Here is a 15,886-nt window from a genome sequence, read left to right on the forward strand (position 1 = left end):
TGAAACTGTTCTTAACCTGAAGCACCACTTTAGCTAATGGGGCCTCCTGCTGCTGCCGCGCCGCCGGAGCACGATTTCTGTTCTCATCCTGAAGCAACGTTCTTAACCCGAGGTACTATTTCAGGGTTAGCGGAGTCTGTAACCTGAAGCGCCTGTAACCCAAAGTACCACTGTATAGAGTTGTTAGGAGACCCCTAGTCCCCTCACAGAGAACGAAACCCAGAGGAGTTTAACAGTCTAGCCTTGATCCTTGGGAACTCTGAGAATCACATCTATGTGCAGGAAATAGGGGTCTCCTAACAACTTGAACCACACTTAAGAAGCTACAGTTCCCAGGATTCGTTGTGGGGAAGCCATGACTATTAAGCAGGAATAGAAGTACTTTAGAATCATAGAATCATAGAATCATAGAGTTGGAAGAGACCACAAGGGCCATCGAGTCCAACCCCCTGCCAAGCAGGAAACACCATCAGAGCACTCCTGACATATGGTTGTCAAGCCTCTGCTTAAAGACCTCCAAAGAAGGAGACTCCACCACACTCCTTGGCAGCAAATTCCACTGTCGAACAGCTCTTACTGTCAGGAAGTTCTTCCTAATGTTTAGGTGGCATCTTCTTTCTTGTAGTTTGGATCCATTGCTCCATGTCCGCTTCTCTGGAGCAGCAGAAAACAACCTTTCTCCCTCCTCTATGTGACATCCTTTTATATATTTGAACATGGCTATCATATCACCCCTTAACCTCCTCTTCTCCAGGCTAAACATGCCCAGCTCCCTTAGCCGTTCCTCATAAGGCATCGTTTCCAGGTCTTTGACCATTTTGGTTGCCCTCCTCTGGACACATTCCAGTTTGTCAGTGTCCTTCTTGAACTGTGGTGCCCAGAACTGGACACAGTACTCCAGGTGAGGTCTGACCAGAGCAGAATACAGTGGCACTATTACTTCCCTTGATCTAGATGCTATACTCCTATTGATGCAGCCCAGAATTGCATTGGCTTTTTTAGCTGCCACGTCACACTGTTGGCTCATGTCAAGTTTGTGGTCAACCAAGACTCCTAGATCCTTTTCACATGTACTGCTCTCAAGCCAGGTGTCACCCATCTTGTATTTGTGCCTCTCATTTTTTTTGCCCAAGTGCAATACTTTACATTTCTCCCTGTTAAAATTCATCTTGTTTGTTTTGGCCCAGTTCTCTAATCTGTCAAGGTCGTTTTGAAATGTGATCCTGTCCTCTGGGGTGTTAGCCACCCCTCCCAGTTTGGTGTCATCTGCAAATTTGATCAGGATGCCCTTGAGTCCATCATCCAAGTCGTTGATAAAGATGTTGAATAAGACCGGGCCCAAGACAGATCCCTGTGGCACCCCACTAGTCACTCTTCTCCAGGATGAAGAGGAACCATTGATGAGCACCCTTTGGGTTTGGTCAGTCAGCCAGTTACAAATCCACTGAGTGGTAGCATAGTCAAGACCGCATTTTACCAGCTTCTTTACAAGAATATCATGGGGCACCTTGTCAAATGCCTTGCTGAAATCAAGGTAGGCTACATCCACTGCATTCCCTTCATCTACCAGGCTTGTAATTCTGTCAAAAAACGAGATCAGGTTAGTCTGACATGACTTATTTTTCAGAAATTCATGCTGACTATTGGTGATCACAGCATTCCTTTCTAGGTGCTCACAGACTGTGTGGTGTGGATGTAGTCAAAGGAAATGGCCACTCTGATGAAGGCAGTCATTTTTATTCTGGCCTCCACAGGCTGCCGGAACATGGGAGAGGGGTCCTAATCCAACAGCCGCTATGAAATAATAATTCTATCATTCTATCACCATCATCATCATCAACAACAAAATCATTTGTGTGAAGATTAAGATAAAATGGTGCCTGAGTGCTACATAGACATATTTATAACTTTGTGTTTTATGAGAATCATATGAGGATTTTTATTAATGTATTCTTTTCTATAGTTTTTTTCTGTTGGATATACTATTTTTTAAATTCTCTTTTAGTTTAGTTCGAATTTTAAAAATTTGATTTAAAAACCTTTGCACAAAGAATCTCTCAAAGTGACTTAGGGTGGATCTACACACAGAGGGGAAAAAACTATAAATAATTCAGAAATTAAATTGTTATAACAAAAGGAAAAAATGCTATGGAAAATAGCTTAGAAATTTATTTATTTTTTGCTCTCTGGTGCCACCCGGCATTGCATAGTTACAACACAATCAGAAAGCTGTTTCTTGACTAATGTAGTTGAGTCCTTACAGTACCATAAAATACAAGGCAGTTAAAAACCAAACCTCATGAAAAAGTAAGTAAAAAAAAGGACAAAATGGCTAAAAAGCGCTCGTCCAATAATACCAAAAGGACGGATATTTAAACCTTGCATCACAGCAAAGGCCAGAATCACACCAAGGTACGGCTCAACTTTAAGAACACCTAGAAAGCCCTGGGAATGCTTCAGGACAAAAAGAGATGCTCATTTTCTGTCTGAAATCAAGCTTGTCATTCACAGCCACAGATGGGGAACAATCTGTGCCAAAGTAGACAGAAGGCCACCTTGGTTAAAAGCAGCACCAAACGCTCTGGGAAAGGAACCATATAAACAGAACCCAGCCTCCTCTTTTCTGCCAGCTGCTGCCTCAAGAAAAGAAGAATCTTTCAAGAGCGGACATGTCTCCCTCAGCTTGGATTTTTGTGCTGTGTCAGGGAGAGCACGAGAATCCAAGAGAATTACATTTTGGGATGAGCACCGGGCCCTTCTTCACTCCCTGGAAACAAAGCTTGAATTGTGGCAGAAGGTTGTCGCAGATCGTGCCTTCGTGCCTCAGCCTCGCCATTAAAACAGGAATGCTTTAATGCTTCAGAGAAGATGGTCAGAAACAAAAAAAGGCTATTCCTCACAGGAGCTGCAAGGATTTCACAAGTGAGCAATTCTCGTTGCCTCTGCAAGATTTATAGCCTTGCCCAATTTATGAGGGACCACGTTAACGGCTTTAAAAAAAAAACCCAAACACAACACCCTAATTTTTCTTTCCCCTCTGTGGAGAAAAATAGCTGCACAGTTTCTGCTCGCTGGGCGAAGACAGCGCACGGGACTTTTAAATACACAGTGCTTCAAAATTAATGGTCTGGTTTAATGCAAAATTAACAGTAAATTTGTTTCAGGAAGCTAAATAACTCATCGTGTTCTCTTCCATGCCTGACAGACCACAAAAGTAACCAAAGCAACGAGGAAAATAAAACAAGGAGCTCCACAAACACAAAAGGCAACGCGAACCAGATCATGTCCGTGATTCTGATGCTTGCAGGTTTCCAGCTAGGTTTGTTTTTTCTGAGGGTTCAGTTCCTCTGCAGATAGAATCATAGAAGGGACCCCGAGGGTCATCTAGTCCAACCCCCTACAATCCAGGAATCTCAACGAAAGCATCCATGACAGATAGCCATCCAACCTCTGCTTAAAAACCTCCAAGGAAGGAGAGCCACCCGAGGGAGACTAATCCACTGTCACGCGGCTCTTACGGTCAGAAAGTTCTTCCTCACGTTTTGCCGGAATCTCCTTTCTTCTAAACAGAAGCCATTGGTTCGAGTCCTACCCTCTGGAGCAGGAGAAAACAAGCTTGTTCCATCTTCCATATCAATTTTTTTCTCTGGCTCCTCTTTTCCAGGCTAAGCATACCCAGCTCCTTCAACCGTCCCTCATCAGGCTTGGTTTCCAGACCCTTGATCATTTTGGTTGCCCTCCTCTGCACATGTTCCAGCTTGTCAACATACTTCTTAAATTGTGGTGCCCAGAACTGGGCACAGTATTCCAGGTGTGGTCTGACCAAGGCAGAAGAATAGAGTTACCATTACTTCACTGGACATTATACTTCTGTTGATGCAGCCTAGAATAGCTTGAGCTTCTTTCTTTTTCTTTCTTTCTTTCTTTCTTTCTTTCTTTCTTTCTTTCTTTCCTTCCTTCCTTCCTTCCTTCCTTCCTTCCTTCTTTCTTTTTACTGCTTCATCACACTGTGGACTCATATTAAGTAGTGGCCCACTAAGACTCCAAGATCCTTTTCATATCTACTACTGGCACCCTTGAGATTACCTGGAGAAAGGGTGGGGTGCAACTTTTAATAACTAGATAAATAAATTAGCAGAAGGCAATGCATGCATTTTTCGGATAAATGGTAAAGGTAAAAGTAAAGGACCCCTGACAGTTAAGTCCAGTCGCGAACAACTCTGGGGTTGCGGCGCTCATCTCGCTTTACTGGCTGAGGGAGCCAGTGTTTGTCTGCAGACACTTTTTCCAGGTCATGTAGCCAGCATGACTAAGACGCTTCTGGTGAAACCAGAGCAGCACACGGAAACGCTGTTTACCTTCCCACTGGAGTGGTACCTATTTATCTATTTGCACTTGACGTGCCTTCAAACTGCTAAGTTTGCAGTTGCTGGGACTGAGCAACAGGAGCTCACCCCATTGCGGGGATTCGAACCGCCGACCTTCCGATTGCAAGCCCAAGGCTCAGTGGTTTACACCACAGCGCCACCCGCGTCCCCTCGGATAAATACAATTGAATAAAATCAATGTGCTAATTCCCTTCAAACTGTTTTTTAGACTTAAACACAAAGGCACTTATTGCTTATGGAGCAGCTTAGAGAAAACCCTACAGAGCTTGCTGTTTATTTTGCAACCTTTTTAGTTGGTCCTAATAAAGGTATGGCCCTGTCATTTTATTTATTTATTTATTTTAAATGCTATTGGACCAATGCAGGTACAAACATTTGATAAATAATTAACTTTAAAGCTTTGCTTTTCTGGTGCTCTTTCTAGCAAAATCAGGAATTATCTCCCTGATGTTAATTTCTCTTGCAGGTACACACTTGACGGGAAAAGATATCCTTGCCCCATAGAGCTATGTAGACCTCCTTGTATGTTACTTGCAGGATTTATTTATGTATAAATAACACCAGTGAAGATAGCTCATGCCCTTTTCCAGAAGTAGGTTTTTTCTTTCTTTCCCAGATGCAAGATATCACATGGAAAATTCTCTGAAAAAGCTTGTTTCTGAAACAGACATCTACTCATTTATATTTGGGTTCTGCAGATCCTACATCCCAGGAATGTCTGCCTGGGTTGTTTTGATGCCCTGTCCCTCACTTTGACCGATTTTCCTCGCTCTGCACACGGAACGCTGGAGCTGGCGGTTTTGAGAGATGATGTCACATAGGAAAAGCACAAATCTGTATATCTCAAACCGCCCAGGCATATTCTCTGAGTCTTCAGCCTGGGACAAGCAATGTAAGGAACATTGCTTGTTCTGCTCTAATACTCCTGGTTGACTCCAGCAAATATAACAAGATCTGTAAAGCAGATTACGTGGAAATAAGTTTCCGTAAATATAGTCAAGCACGGTCAACAATGTAGACTCAGTTTCTTTCCTCATAGTAATATGGTTCAATCCTGAGCTGGGCTCCTTGCAATCTCTGGGACCCTGTAAAATGTACCCCCACCACTATGCTTGTGTCATGGCTATTATTGTTTATTTTTATTATTTAATAAATTTGTATACCACCCTTCATCCGAAGATCTCAGGCAGTTGACCAAGGAAAGAGCCTTTTTAGGAAACAGTGTCTGTTCTCTCCACATCTAGTTCCTTCATTGTCAATTTTTAGGTTAGTTACGACCTTTTAATTCCCTGAGTCTTTAATGAACAGGGATATGTCTAGTATTTGCTGAAAATGTATGCACAGCCTGTTTTATTTGCCATATTATCAGTTGTATGCATAGCTGTCAACTTTCAGATTTGAAAATAAGGGATCAGCAGCCTCACCTGTCCGGGGGACAGTCTACGGGATATCTAACAATCCGGGATAACAGTGGGAAGCAGCGGAAACGGCGCTGGAATAAGGGAATTTCCCGCAAAAAAAGGGAAGGTTGACAGCTATGGTTGTATGTATTTATTTAATTTGTATGTATTTGTAAACCACTTAATATTTAAAATCTCTGAAAGTAAAAACCCCAATAAAACAGCACCATAAAAACATGCTGCTTTTCCCCCCAACCGACATTCATTTGATTAAAAACAAACAAACAAACAAACAAACACCTTTGTTATATTAATACACAAAAAAGAGGATTAATGGAGCCCATAGGACTACTGAAAATTGTTGTTGTTTAGTCGTTTAGTCGTGTCCGACTCTTCTTGACCCCATGAACCAGAACACACCAGGCACTTCTGTCTTCCACTGCCTCCCGCAGTCTGGTCAAACTCATGCTGATAGCTTTGAGAACACTGTCCAACCATCTCATCCTCTGTCGTCCCCTTCTCCTTGTGCCCTCAATCTTTCCCAGCATCAGGGTCTTTTCCAGGGAGTCTTCTCTTCTCATGAGGTGGCCAAAGTCTTGGAGCTTCAGCTTCAGGATCTGTCCTTGCAGTGAGCACTCAGGGCTGATTTCCTTCAGAACGGATAGGTTTGATCTTCTTGCAGTCCATGAGACTCTCAAGAGTCTCCTCCACTGAAGATTACTAGCTAGCAAGTATCTCATTTGCTGGGGGAATGACAGGCAAATGGTCCACAATGCATAGAAAATACGCTGAAACTGTTTTAGAAGATGGGATCCATTTTGAAAAATGGGCATGATTTTCTCATCCACCCTCCACATGGTGGAGACCAGATGGAAAGGAGGGCAGGTAGTGTAGAACTTGTTGTGCCCAGCTGCACCAGATGAAACTCAATTTTTTACACAATTAAAATAAAATAAAGTAAAGTAAAGTAAAGTAAAATAAAACAATAATTTATTATTTCTACCCCGCCCATCTGGCTGGGTTTCCCCAGCCACTCTGGGCAGCTTTCAACAGAACATTAAAAACAGAATAAAACTTCAAATATTAAAAACTTCCCTAAACAGGGCTGCCTTCAGATGTCTTCTGGAAGTCAGATAGTTGTTTATTTCCTTGACATCTGATGGGAGGGCATTCCACAGGGTGGGTGCCACCACCAAGAAGGCCCTCTGCCTGGTTAAAAGCACAGGGGGCCAGCCCTCTTTTTCACCTGGCCACCCTAACACCTCTTCCTTGTGGGGATGTGGAGACCCAGGTGTCTGCAAGAGGAACAAGAGGCTGTAGCTTTGATAGAGACTGAGAAAAGACACAGAGATTTGGGTCCTGTAAACATCTTCGGGTGCTGGTTGATCTGATAAGAGATCCAGCATCAGAAAAGTTACATGATCTGCTCAACCTGTTTTTAAGTAAACACAAGCATTACAAAATGCCAGTAAGTCTCCAGTTTCCTCCTTCTGAAGGAACATAGGGAACAGTCTTATTTTATTTATGTATTTATATCCTTTCTTTTTCCCTGACAGAACTCTGTTTGTTTGTTTAATTTGTATATTGCCCTTCATTCAAAGATCACCGGGTGGTTCACAACTCAAGGTGGCTTACAGATAAAAAGAACTGCTAAACACATGGAGGGAATCATTTATTTAAAAAATTAAACAGTGACAGAATTAAAACTGTATCCATATATAAAATCTATTAAAGCTATAATTAAAGCAGCCCTTTCCTTAAAAGCAAACAGTTCCCCAAGGCCTGTTGGAACAAGGTCTTCAGGAAGAAGTTTCAGTCTTCTACTGAGTCAATCTAGATCAGTTTTGCCCTCACCACTGTGGTTGCCAAACTATCCCTCTCCCCCCATCACGGACCACTTGAAAAGGGCTGAAGTCTTGGAGAGCCACTAAATGATTTTTCTGACTGTTGCAGCCATTGCAATGCCCTATGCTAGATGCTGCATGGTTTTTAATTGTATTCTTACGGACATGCCACGGAACAACTGAATGAAGCTTTTGGACCCCAGTTTGGAAAGCCCTAGCCTACAAGGATTGGTAGTGGCTCTCCAGGATTTCAGCCAGCAAGTCTCTCCCACCCTACTTGAAGATATTGCAGATTGGACCAAGGATCGTCTGCGTGCCAAACAAATGCTCTACTCACTGAGCAACAGACTTTCTAAGCCAGCCATGGTCCAGCACTGCACCCCTGAAGCTTATCACCATTCAGAGAGATGAGGCTCATGTTAACATCACGTGTACTTACATACACAGATACACGTAAGTATGGGACCAGGAAGAAGCTCTACTCAGGGCTAGGAAACCTTCCCTAGGTAAGAGGATTGAGCAGGCATTTAGCTTGGAGGTGATTATAAGGTTTGGGTTTAGCTCTACAGTGGTACTTCAGGTTACAGACGCTTCGGATTACAGACGCTTCAGGTTACAGACGCTTCAGGTTACAGACTCCGCAGAGACATCACCTTGCCAACAAAGGTCCATACAGTTAAAGCTATGGTTTTCCCAGTAGTGATGTATGAAAGAGAGAGCTGGACCATAAAGAAGACTGATCGCCGAAGAATTGATGCTTTTGAATTATGGTGCTGGAGGAGACTCTTAAGAGTCCCATGGACTGCAAGAAGATCAAACCTATCCATTCTTAAGGAAATTAGCCCTGAGTGCTCACTGGAAGGACAGATCATGAAGCTGAGGCTCCAATACTTTGGCCACCTCACGAGAAGAGAAGACTCCCTGGAAAAGACCCTGATGTTGGGAAAGATTGAGGGCACAAGGAGAAGGGGACGACAGAGGACGAGATGGTTGGATAGTGTTGTCGAAGCTACCAGCATGAGTTTGACCAAACTGTGGGAGGCAATGGAATACAGGAGTGCCTGGCGTGCTCTGGTCCATGGGGTCACGAAGAGTCGGACACGACTAAACTACTAAACAACAAAAACAACCCAGAAATAGTACCTCGGGTTAAGAACTTTGCTTCAGGATGAGAACAGAAATTGTGTGGCAGCAGTGGGAGGCCCCATTAGCTAAAGTGGTACCTCAGGTTAAGAACAGTCTCAGGTTAAGAACGGACCTCCAGAACGAATTAAGTTCTTAACCTGACGTACCACTGTACAGTGTACGCTCGGTTGCGAACGTGCGGGATGCACGTTCGCAACCCACAGCGTTCGCAACCCACAGTGGTGCGTCTGCGCATGCGTGGGTTGCGATTTGGCGCTTCTGCACATGCGCAAAGTGCGATTTAGTGATTCTGCACATGCTCGACCTCCGAAACCTGGAAGTAACCCGTTCCGGTACTTCCAGGTTTTGGAGTGTCCATAACCTGAAAAAACGCAACCTGAAGCGTCTGTAAGCCGAGGTATGACTGTATTTATATATTAATTCCCACTGCAAAAAGTCCCAAAGCGATTCACAACGAAAGTAAAAATGCAATCGTAAAAATCTAATAATAATAATGCTTATTTGTTTGTTTGTTTATACCACACCTTTTCGCCCGACAGGACTCAAGGCAACTCACAGATAAAAACAAGAACTGCTAAAACCATAAGCATGTTAAAAACACCCCTATCACAGGGATGGGGAGCTAGATTCAGCCAGCGAGTCAGATCCTTGTCTGCTCTACTCTGTGCATCAAGTTTGACACCATCTGTTGTTGACATCTGTCTGTCTTAGGAGACAATGGAGGAGTGCCCCTTGGGAGGTGAAGTCAAACCAATTAAGAATTACAGCGCCTGCTGTGGCTGCAAGGGATGATAAGGGAGAGAGATGTTTTGTTGCAGCTGGGGCAGATGAAGGCGTCTGGTTTCACTGTTAGAGAAACCAGAAACCATGGTTTTAGAGAAACCATGGCGTTTATTCTCTCTGTGATCCTCCCAATGGTCCTTCCTCCTCTGATCACTGCTGTGGACACACAACCTGTCTGTCTGTCTCCAGGCACTGCAGTCATCTGCAAGGGATTTCCACATGGCAGGGCTGATGTTGCCAGCCTTCACGTCGTGTATGCAGACATCTTTGTAATGCGGGTTTGGTCTGCCAACAGGCCTAAAACCTGCTCCCCATAGAGCACATCCTTGGGGATCCTGCCATCTTCTGTACACATGACCAAGCCAGCGTAGACGTCGCTGAGATAGGAGTGTGAACATGCTGGGATTGTGGGCTTTGTTTGAAACTCTGTCCTGCCATGTGATGCCCAAAATCTTCCTGACGCAGCACCCGATGTCAAAATGATGTCAGGGGCAAAGGCACTGCTCTGTATCCAGTGGACTGTGTTTGCCTAAGCTTCAGTCTGGACCAAGGATCTGAACCCGTGTGTTCTGATTCAAAACATGATATCCAATCACAGAACGTTTCAGGATTTGGGCTCCAACCATTGGCCCTTAAACTCTTAAGTTATGATTCGCAGCTTGGGAGTTTAGACAGCCAATCACATTCAGAGTGGGAGTGGCCCAGGCCTTGGGAAATGTATATAAGCAGTTGCTTTGCCCCTGTTGTCCAGTTCTGCTAGTTCAATAAAAGTTCTTGCTGTTATCACTGTGTCTTGCTTTGTGGGAGCATGCTTAACGCTTCAGGCAACATATTATGCAAGCCCTGATGGCCAGTGAACTACCAGCACTTAAGAAGCACTGGACACAGGTTTTGCAGGTGCCTGCAAACCCCCTTTGGCCCAGCAGTGTCTACCTCAGCCGAAATTTGGGGTCTGGCAGGCTTAATTATCATGAAAGGATTTGTCTCCATCTGCACAAATAGACACAATATAGTTAAAGATAGCAGAGCCCTATTTTTAAAAGCAAGCTGTTCTTCCTAGGCAACATCATTTTGCAGTGATGGAGTTTCCAGTCTGAGCAAGCCTTTGTCCAGCCCTCCCATGCTGTTCCTTTCTCTGTCTCTAGCAAAGCACTTGTCTCTGGCTACGATGAACGGGGAAATCCACAGCAGGATGGATGTCAATATTCCGCTGAATGAGCAGGAATACACTGGAACTGTCTCACTTCAATGAAACAACAGTTGCAGGCAATTCTCTGCATTTATTTTTTGCCGTTTGCGCACAAAAGGAAGGAAGGTTTGTCCTTCAGAATTCTCTCTCTCTCTCAAACACACACACACACACACAGAGAGAGAGAGAGAGAGAGAGAGAGGCTTCTATTAGTTTCTCAAAATGAGCAGAAGGAAATAAGAAAAAAAAGGGGAAAGGAGATAAATGAATCCAGACTACATGATAAGGAGATAAATCATTCCATACAGTTGCCAACTTATCAGAGTTGGGGGAGAGCAGTATGGTCTGCTCATTGGACGTAACAATTTGTTTATGCATTTAAAATTTAAAATAAATAATGTCCACGCTTCTGTGGAGGTTTACAAAATCAAAACAAACCCCGCACTTAAAAAGTGACATATTAAAACAATAAAAGTACATTGAGGATGCAATCTTATGCTCACATACCTGATACAGTAAGTCTGATTGAACTCATTGAGTCTTACTTCCAGATAGATAGATAGATAGATAGATAGATAGATAGATAGATAGATGATAGATAGATAGATAGATAGATAGATAGATAGACAGACAGATAGATAGGGTTGCCCTGTTAAAATATGTTGGAAAGTATGGGAGAATAAAAATGCCTTTGCCTGGCACTGAAAGGAAAACAGTGTTGGTGCCAGGCAGGCCTCTCTCTGACAATGGAACGGCACAGATGGGGTGCCACCACTGAGAAGGCTGTGCGAAGAGCAGGTTGGTCTAGGCCTAGGGAATAGCCTCTGGATCTGCGAAAGCCAGCAGACTGCCTGATGCTTGGGACTAGCACAAAGAGAGTGTTATTCTCATCACCCCCATCCTTCTTGTGGTCATAGAATCACAGTTAGAAGGGACCACAAGTGCCATCTTGTTCAAGCCTACAATGCAGGAATCTTTTGCCCAACGTGGGGCTTGAACCCACGACCCCGAGATAAAGAGTCTCATGCTCGACCAACTGAGCTATCCAAACATGCCTGGCAGGCTCCAGGTTTCTGGGGGCTCTTGGCCTCTCCCCTCCTTTCCCTCCCCTCCTCAACCCTCTTGGTCCTGCTCCTAAAACTAACAATATGACAGGGGTGGGGAACTTTTGGCCAGCCAGATATTTGCAGAACTACAACTCCCATCAGCCCCAGCAAGTAGGACAAGGACCAAGGATTGAGGGAGTTGTAGTTCAGCAACATTTGGAAGACGAGGAGGTTCCCCACACCTGCAGTATGGCATCCCCTGTTTCCTGTAGTTGCTACCAGTAGCAGTTACTGGAACCATGCCTAACAAAGCAGCAATAATCCTGCGCCATGAAACTTATAAAGGAGGCAGTGAGAGAGTTTATTTTCTTGGGTTCCATGATCACTGCAGATGGTGACAGCAGTCACGAAATTAAAAGAAGCCTGCTTCTTGGGAGAAAAGCAATGACAAACCTAGACAGCATCTTAAAAAGTACAGTGGTGCCTCGCAAGACATTCGTCTTGCGGTTTCTTCGTCTTGCGAAGCACGGCTATTAGCGGCTTAGCGGCTATTAACGGCTTAGCGGCTTTAAGAAAAAGGAAACAAACTCGCAAGAACTCGCAAGATGTTTCGTCTTGCGAAGCAAGCCCATAGGGAAAATCGTCTAGCGAAGCGACGCAAAAACCGAAAAACCCTTTCGTCTTGCGCGTTTTTCGTTTTGCGAGGCATTCATTTTGCGGGGGCACCACTGTAAAGACATCACCTTGCCGACAAAGGTCCGTATAGTTAAAGCTATGATTTTCCAGTAGTGATGTATGGAAGAGAGAGCTGGACCATAAGGAAGGCTGATCGCCGAAGAATTGATGCTTTTGAATTATGGTGCTGGAGGAGACTCTTGAGAGTCCCATGGACTGCAAGAAGATCAAACCTCTCCATTCTGAAGGAAATCAGCCCTGAGTGCTCACTGGAAGGACAGATCCTGAAGCTGAGGCTCCAATACTTTGGCCACCTCATGAGAAGAGAAGACTCCCTGGAAAAGACCCTGATGCTGGGAAAGATTGAGGGCACAAGGAGAAGGGGGCGACAGAGGATGAGATGGTTGGATAATGTTCTCGAAGCTACCAGAATGAGTTTGACCAAACTGCGGGAGGCAGTGGAAGACAGGAGTGCCTGGCGTGCTCTGGTCCATGGGGTCACGAAGAGTCGGGCATGACTAAACAACTAAACGACAACAAATGAAACTTATTCCTAATATTGGACAACTTGCATTTTTAAAAACTGGCTCTGTAATTTCAACAGCTGCCTGACACAAGAATGTAAGTGGGGGAACTTTTTCCGGCTGAAAGATGAATTGTGGGAGAAGCTTCACCAGCTACCTGTTTATATCAAGCTGCAATAAAATGAAAGGATCATGATCAGTGCAGGGAGTGGAAGGCTGGAGTGGCGGAGATCAAATAACTGTCCCTCAGTGTATTCATTTCACAAGCTAGGTTAAATCATTTATGGTGCAAAACAGCCTTTACGGAGATGCAGGATGACAAATGCATCTATGCTCATGTTTCTCCCTGCAAAAGTGAGGGTTGTCTTTTAGCACATTGCATATGAAGTTCAGACGGACAGTCTGCGAGTCCAATTTATACATTGTCTGATGCTGCTTTTGTGTGAGCAGTGGGACCCCTCACAACAAGAGTCGAGAACAGAAATCGAAACGCAGGTCACACAGCTGACCACAGACCACAGAGACGTTGTCAACATATAATGCTTTCCACACAGAAAAAGGAATGCACTGGTGTCATCTGTGTTAATGCATACAGTGTACCAAAGCCCTGGCCATGTTATGCCTGCAGGGGTGGACTGGATGACCCTCAGAGCCCCTTCCAACTCGACAATTCTATGCTTCTATGTTCCTGCCAATCTGTGTTCTGCATTAGAGACAATCCCTCCAACATATGCAGTAGGAGCAACAAAAAAAGCAGTGTGGGGCTCAGTGGCGTAGGAAGGGGGGGGCCGTCCGCCCCAGGTTCCATCATGGAGGGGGGTGACAAATTATCAAGGAACAATAACTGCCCTGTTCATAAAAAACTTTTTTTTAGAAAATGCCTGCTCCAAAGGTCTTACCTTACTACGCTAGGGATTATATAGCTGTATATGAAATTTCATGCATATCAGTTAATTTCTTCACCATCCTCCATGAAAATAGCTACTTAGCCGTTTTCCTGTCATGAAGGCTGAAATTTCAATTCAGTGGAGCATTTATTGTTCCCAACCCTAACCCTACGGAAAGCCATCTAATTAGACTTCAGTTTGATTTTGACATGTTTTTAGGAGGTAATTTAATTCTTGTTTGATTTTATACCAATGTTATGTATCTGATGTTAGCCGCCCTGAGCCCGACTTCGGCCAGGGAGGGCTGGATATAAACAAAAGTTTATTATTATTATTATTACTACTACTTATAATTCCTTTGTAAGAAAATATGAAATAACGTAAAACCAATTTTGCAGGCAAAAAAAAAAAATCAATGTGTGGGGGGGGGGACAAGAAATTTTCTGCACTGGGTACCACCTGACTTTCCTACACCTCTGGCAGGGCTTTCACGCTGCCTTTTGAAACGCTGGGATGTACTCTGTGCTCGTGACAGGTGGACAGCGAAGTCCTGGTGCAACAACGGTGCCGGCCACCCATGCATCCAGTTCTGGATGTCCAGTGGCCCCTCAGAACATCTGGGCCCACCCTTACTAATAATAATATTTTTTATTTATACCCCGTCCTCCCCAGCCAAGGCCAGGCTCAGGGCGGCTAACAAACAATAATAAAAAGTTGAATGAATACAACTTAAAAACAAGATTAAAATACAACAATTAAAATACTGAAACATTAAAATATTAAAATGCAGCCTCATCACAGGAGGAGAAAGGAAAAAGAAAAAAGAAAGAGGGGGAAAGAATCAAATTGTCTCCAAGCCAAAGGCCAGGCGGAACAACTCTGTCTTACAGGCCCTGCGGAATACTATCACTAAATAACAATAACTTAAATAATTACTTGTGCCAGCCCTGACAATCTGGCTAATGGCCACTGTCTGCTGAGTGACCAAATGCTGCAGAAGCCTAATTCACACACCTGCCTCACAAACCAGATTAACCGAGCAGCTGACATTCACTTACTCTTTTTAAAAAACACCGACCGAGAAGCTCTGGGTTTTCAATGCAGTTTTCCAGCTCTTTGAGGAAGATTCTGGAATGGAGATAAAAGCAAAAGAGGCATGAGGAGAAGTTATGTCATTCTGCATTTGTGTGTCAAACCCCCATTTGGATCCAGGCCTGGTGGGAAATACCTATCAGAAGCCAATTGTGTATATTGTAAAGGAGTCTACATTATGTTTGGGGGCCATCCTGCTACTCCCCCTCCTGCTGGCTACAAATGATGGGAACTGTAGTTCAAAACATCCAGAGAGCACCAGGTTGGTCTATAGGAGGGGTCAGCAAACTTTTTCAGCTGGGGGCCGGTCCACTGTCCCTCAGACCTTGCAGGGGGCCGGACTATATTTTGAAACAAAAAATGAACGACTTCCTATGCCCCACAAATAACCCAGAGATGCATTTTAAATAAAAACACACATTCTACTCATGTAAAAACACCAGGCAGGCCCCACAAATAACCCAGAAATGCACTTTAAATAAAAGGACACATTCTACTCATGTAAAAACATGCTGATTCCCGGAATGTCCATGGGCCAGATTTAGAAGGCGATTGGGCAGGATCTGGCCCCAGGGCCTTAGTTTGCCTACCCATGGTCTATAGTTTCAGCCAAGGATGATCAGAAGTTAGCCCTGGGGACTGGTGCTGGAAGATGATTGTTTGCAAGGCAAAATTATCACATATCAAAGGCTGCAGATGCATGTGGGCTGCTCCACAACTTCCATTTTAAAGCACCCATGTGTGGTCCCAACAGAACAGCATGTCAGGAAATGTGCAAACCTGTTGTGGAATTCATAAATCTCAGAGAGGTTTCCAAAAAGAACTTCTTTCTTGTTTGACACTGCCGTTGGGATCAAGTGAATTAAATCGGGATTGTCCATTTCAGATACATAGCCCTGTTTAAGATAAGAG

General features: G+C 44.1%; 1 protein-coding gene across 12 annotated transcripts in view; it reads right to left on the reverse strand.

Annotated features, from left to right (window-relative positions):
- The window catches only part of MCF2L2 (MCF.2 cell line derived transforming sequence-like 2), a 228,299-nt gene that overhangs the window by 66,973 nt on the left and 145,440 nt on the right, over positions 1-15,886 (reverse strand). For all 12 annotated transcript variants that reach the window (XR_008330737.1, XM_053390639.1, XM_053390647.1 and 9 more), the window contains exons 17-18: positions 15,755-15,870; positions 14,941-15,010 (exon numbers count right to left, since the gene is read on the reverse strand). Coding sequence is in view for 11 of the 12 variants with exons in the window: in XM_053390639.1 (XP_053246614.1) it covers positions 14,941-15,010; positions 15,755-15,870 (186 nt within the window). In the remaining variant the exon portion in view is untranslated. The remainder of the gene's footprint in view (positions 1-14,940; positions 15,011-15,754; positions 15,871-15,886) is intronic.

Source organism: Podarcis raffonei, chromosome 5 (assembly GCF_027172205.1).
Source record: "Podarcis raffonei isolate rPodRaf1 chromosome 5, rPodRaf1.pri, whole genome shotgun sequence".
Lineage (NCBI taxonomy): Eukaryota > Metazoa > Chordata > Lepidosauria > Squamata > Lacertidae > Podarcis > Podarcis raffonei.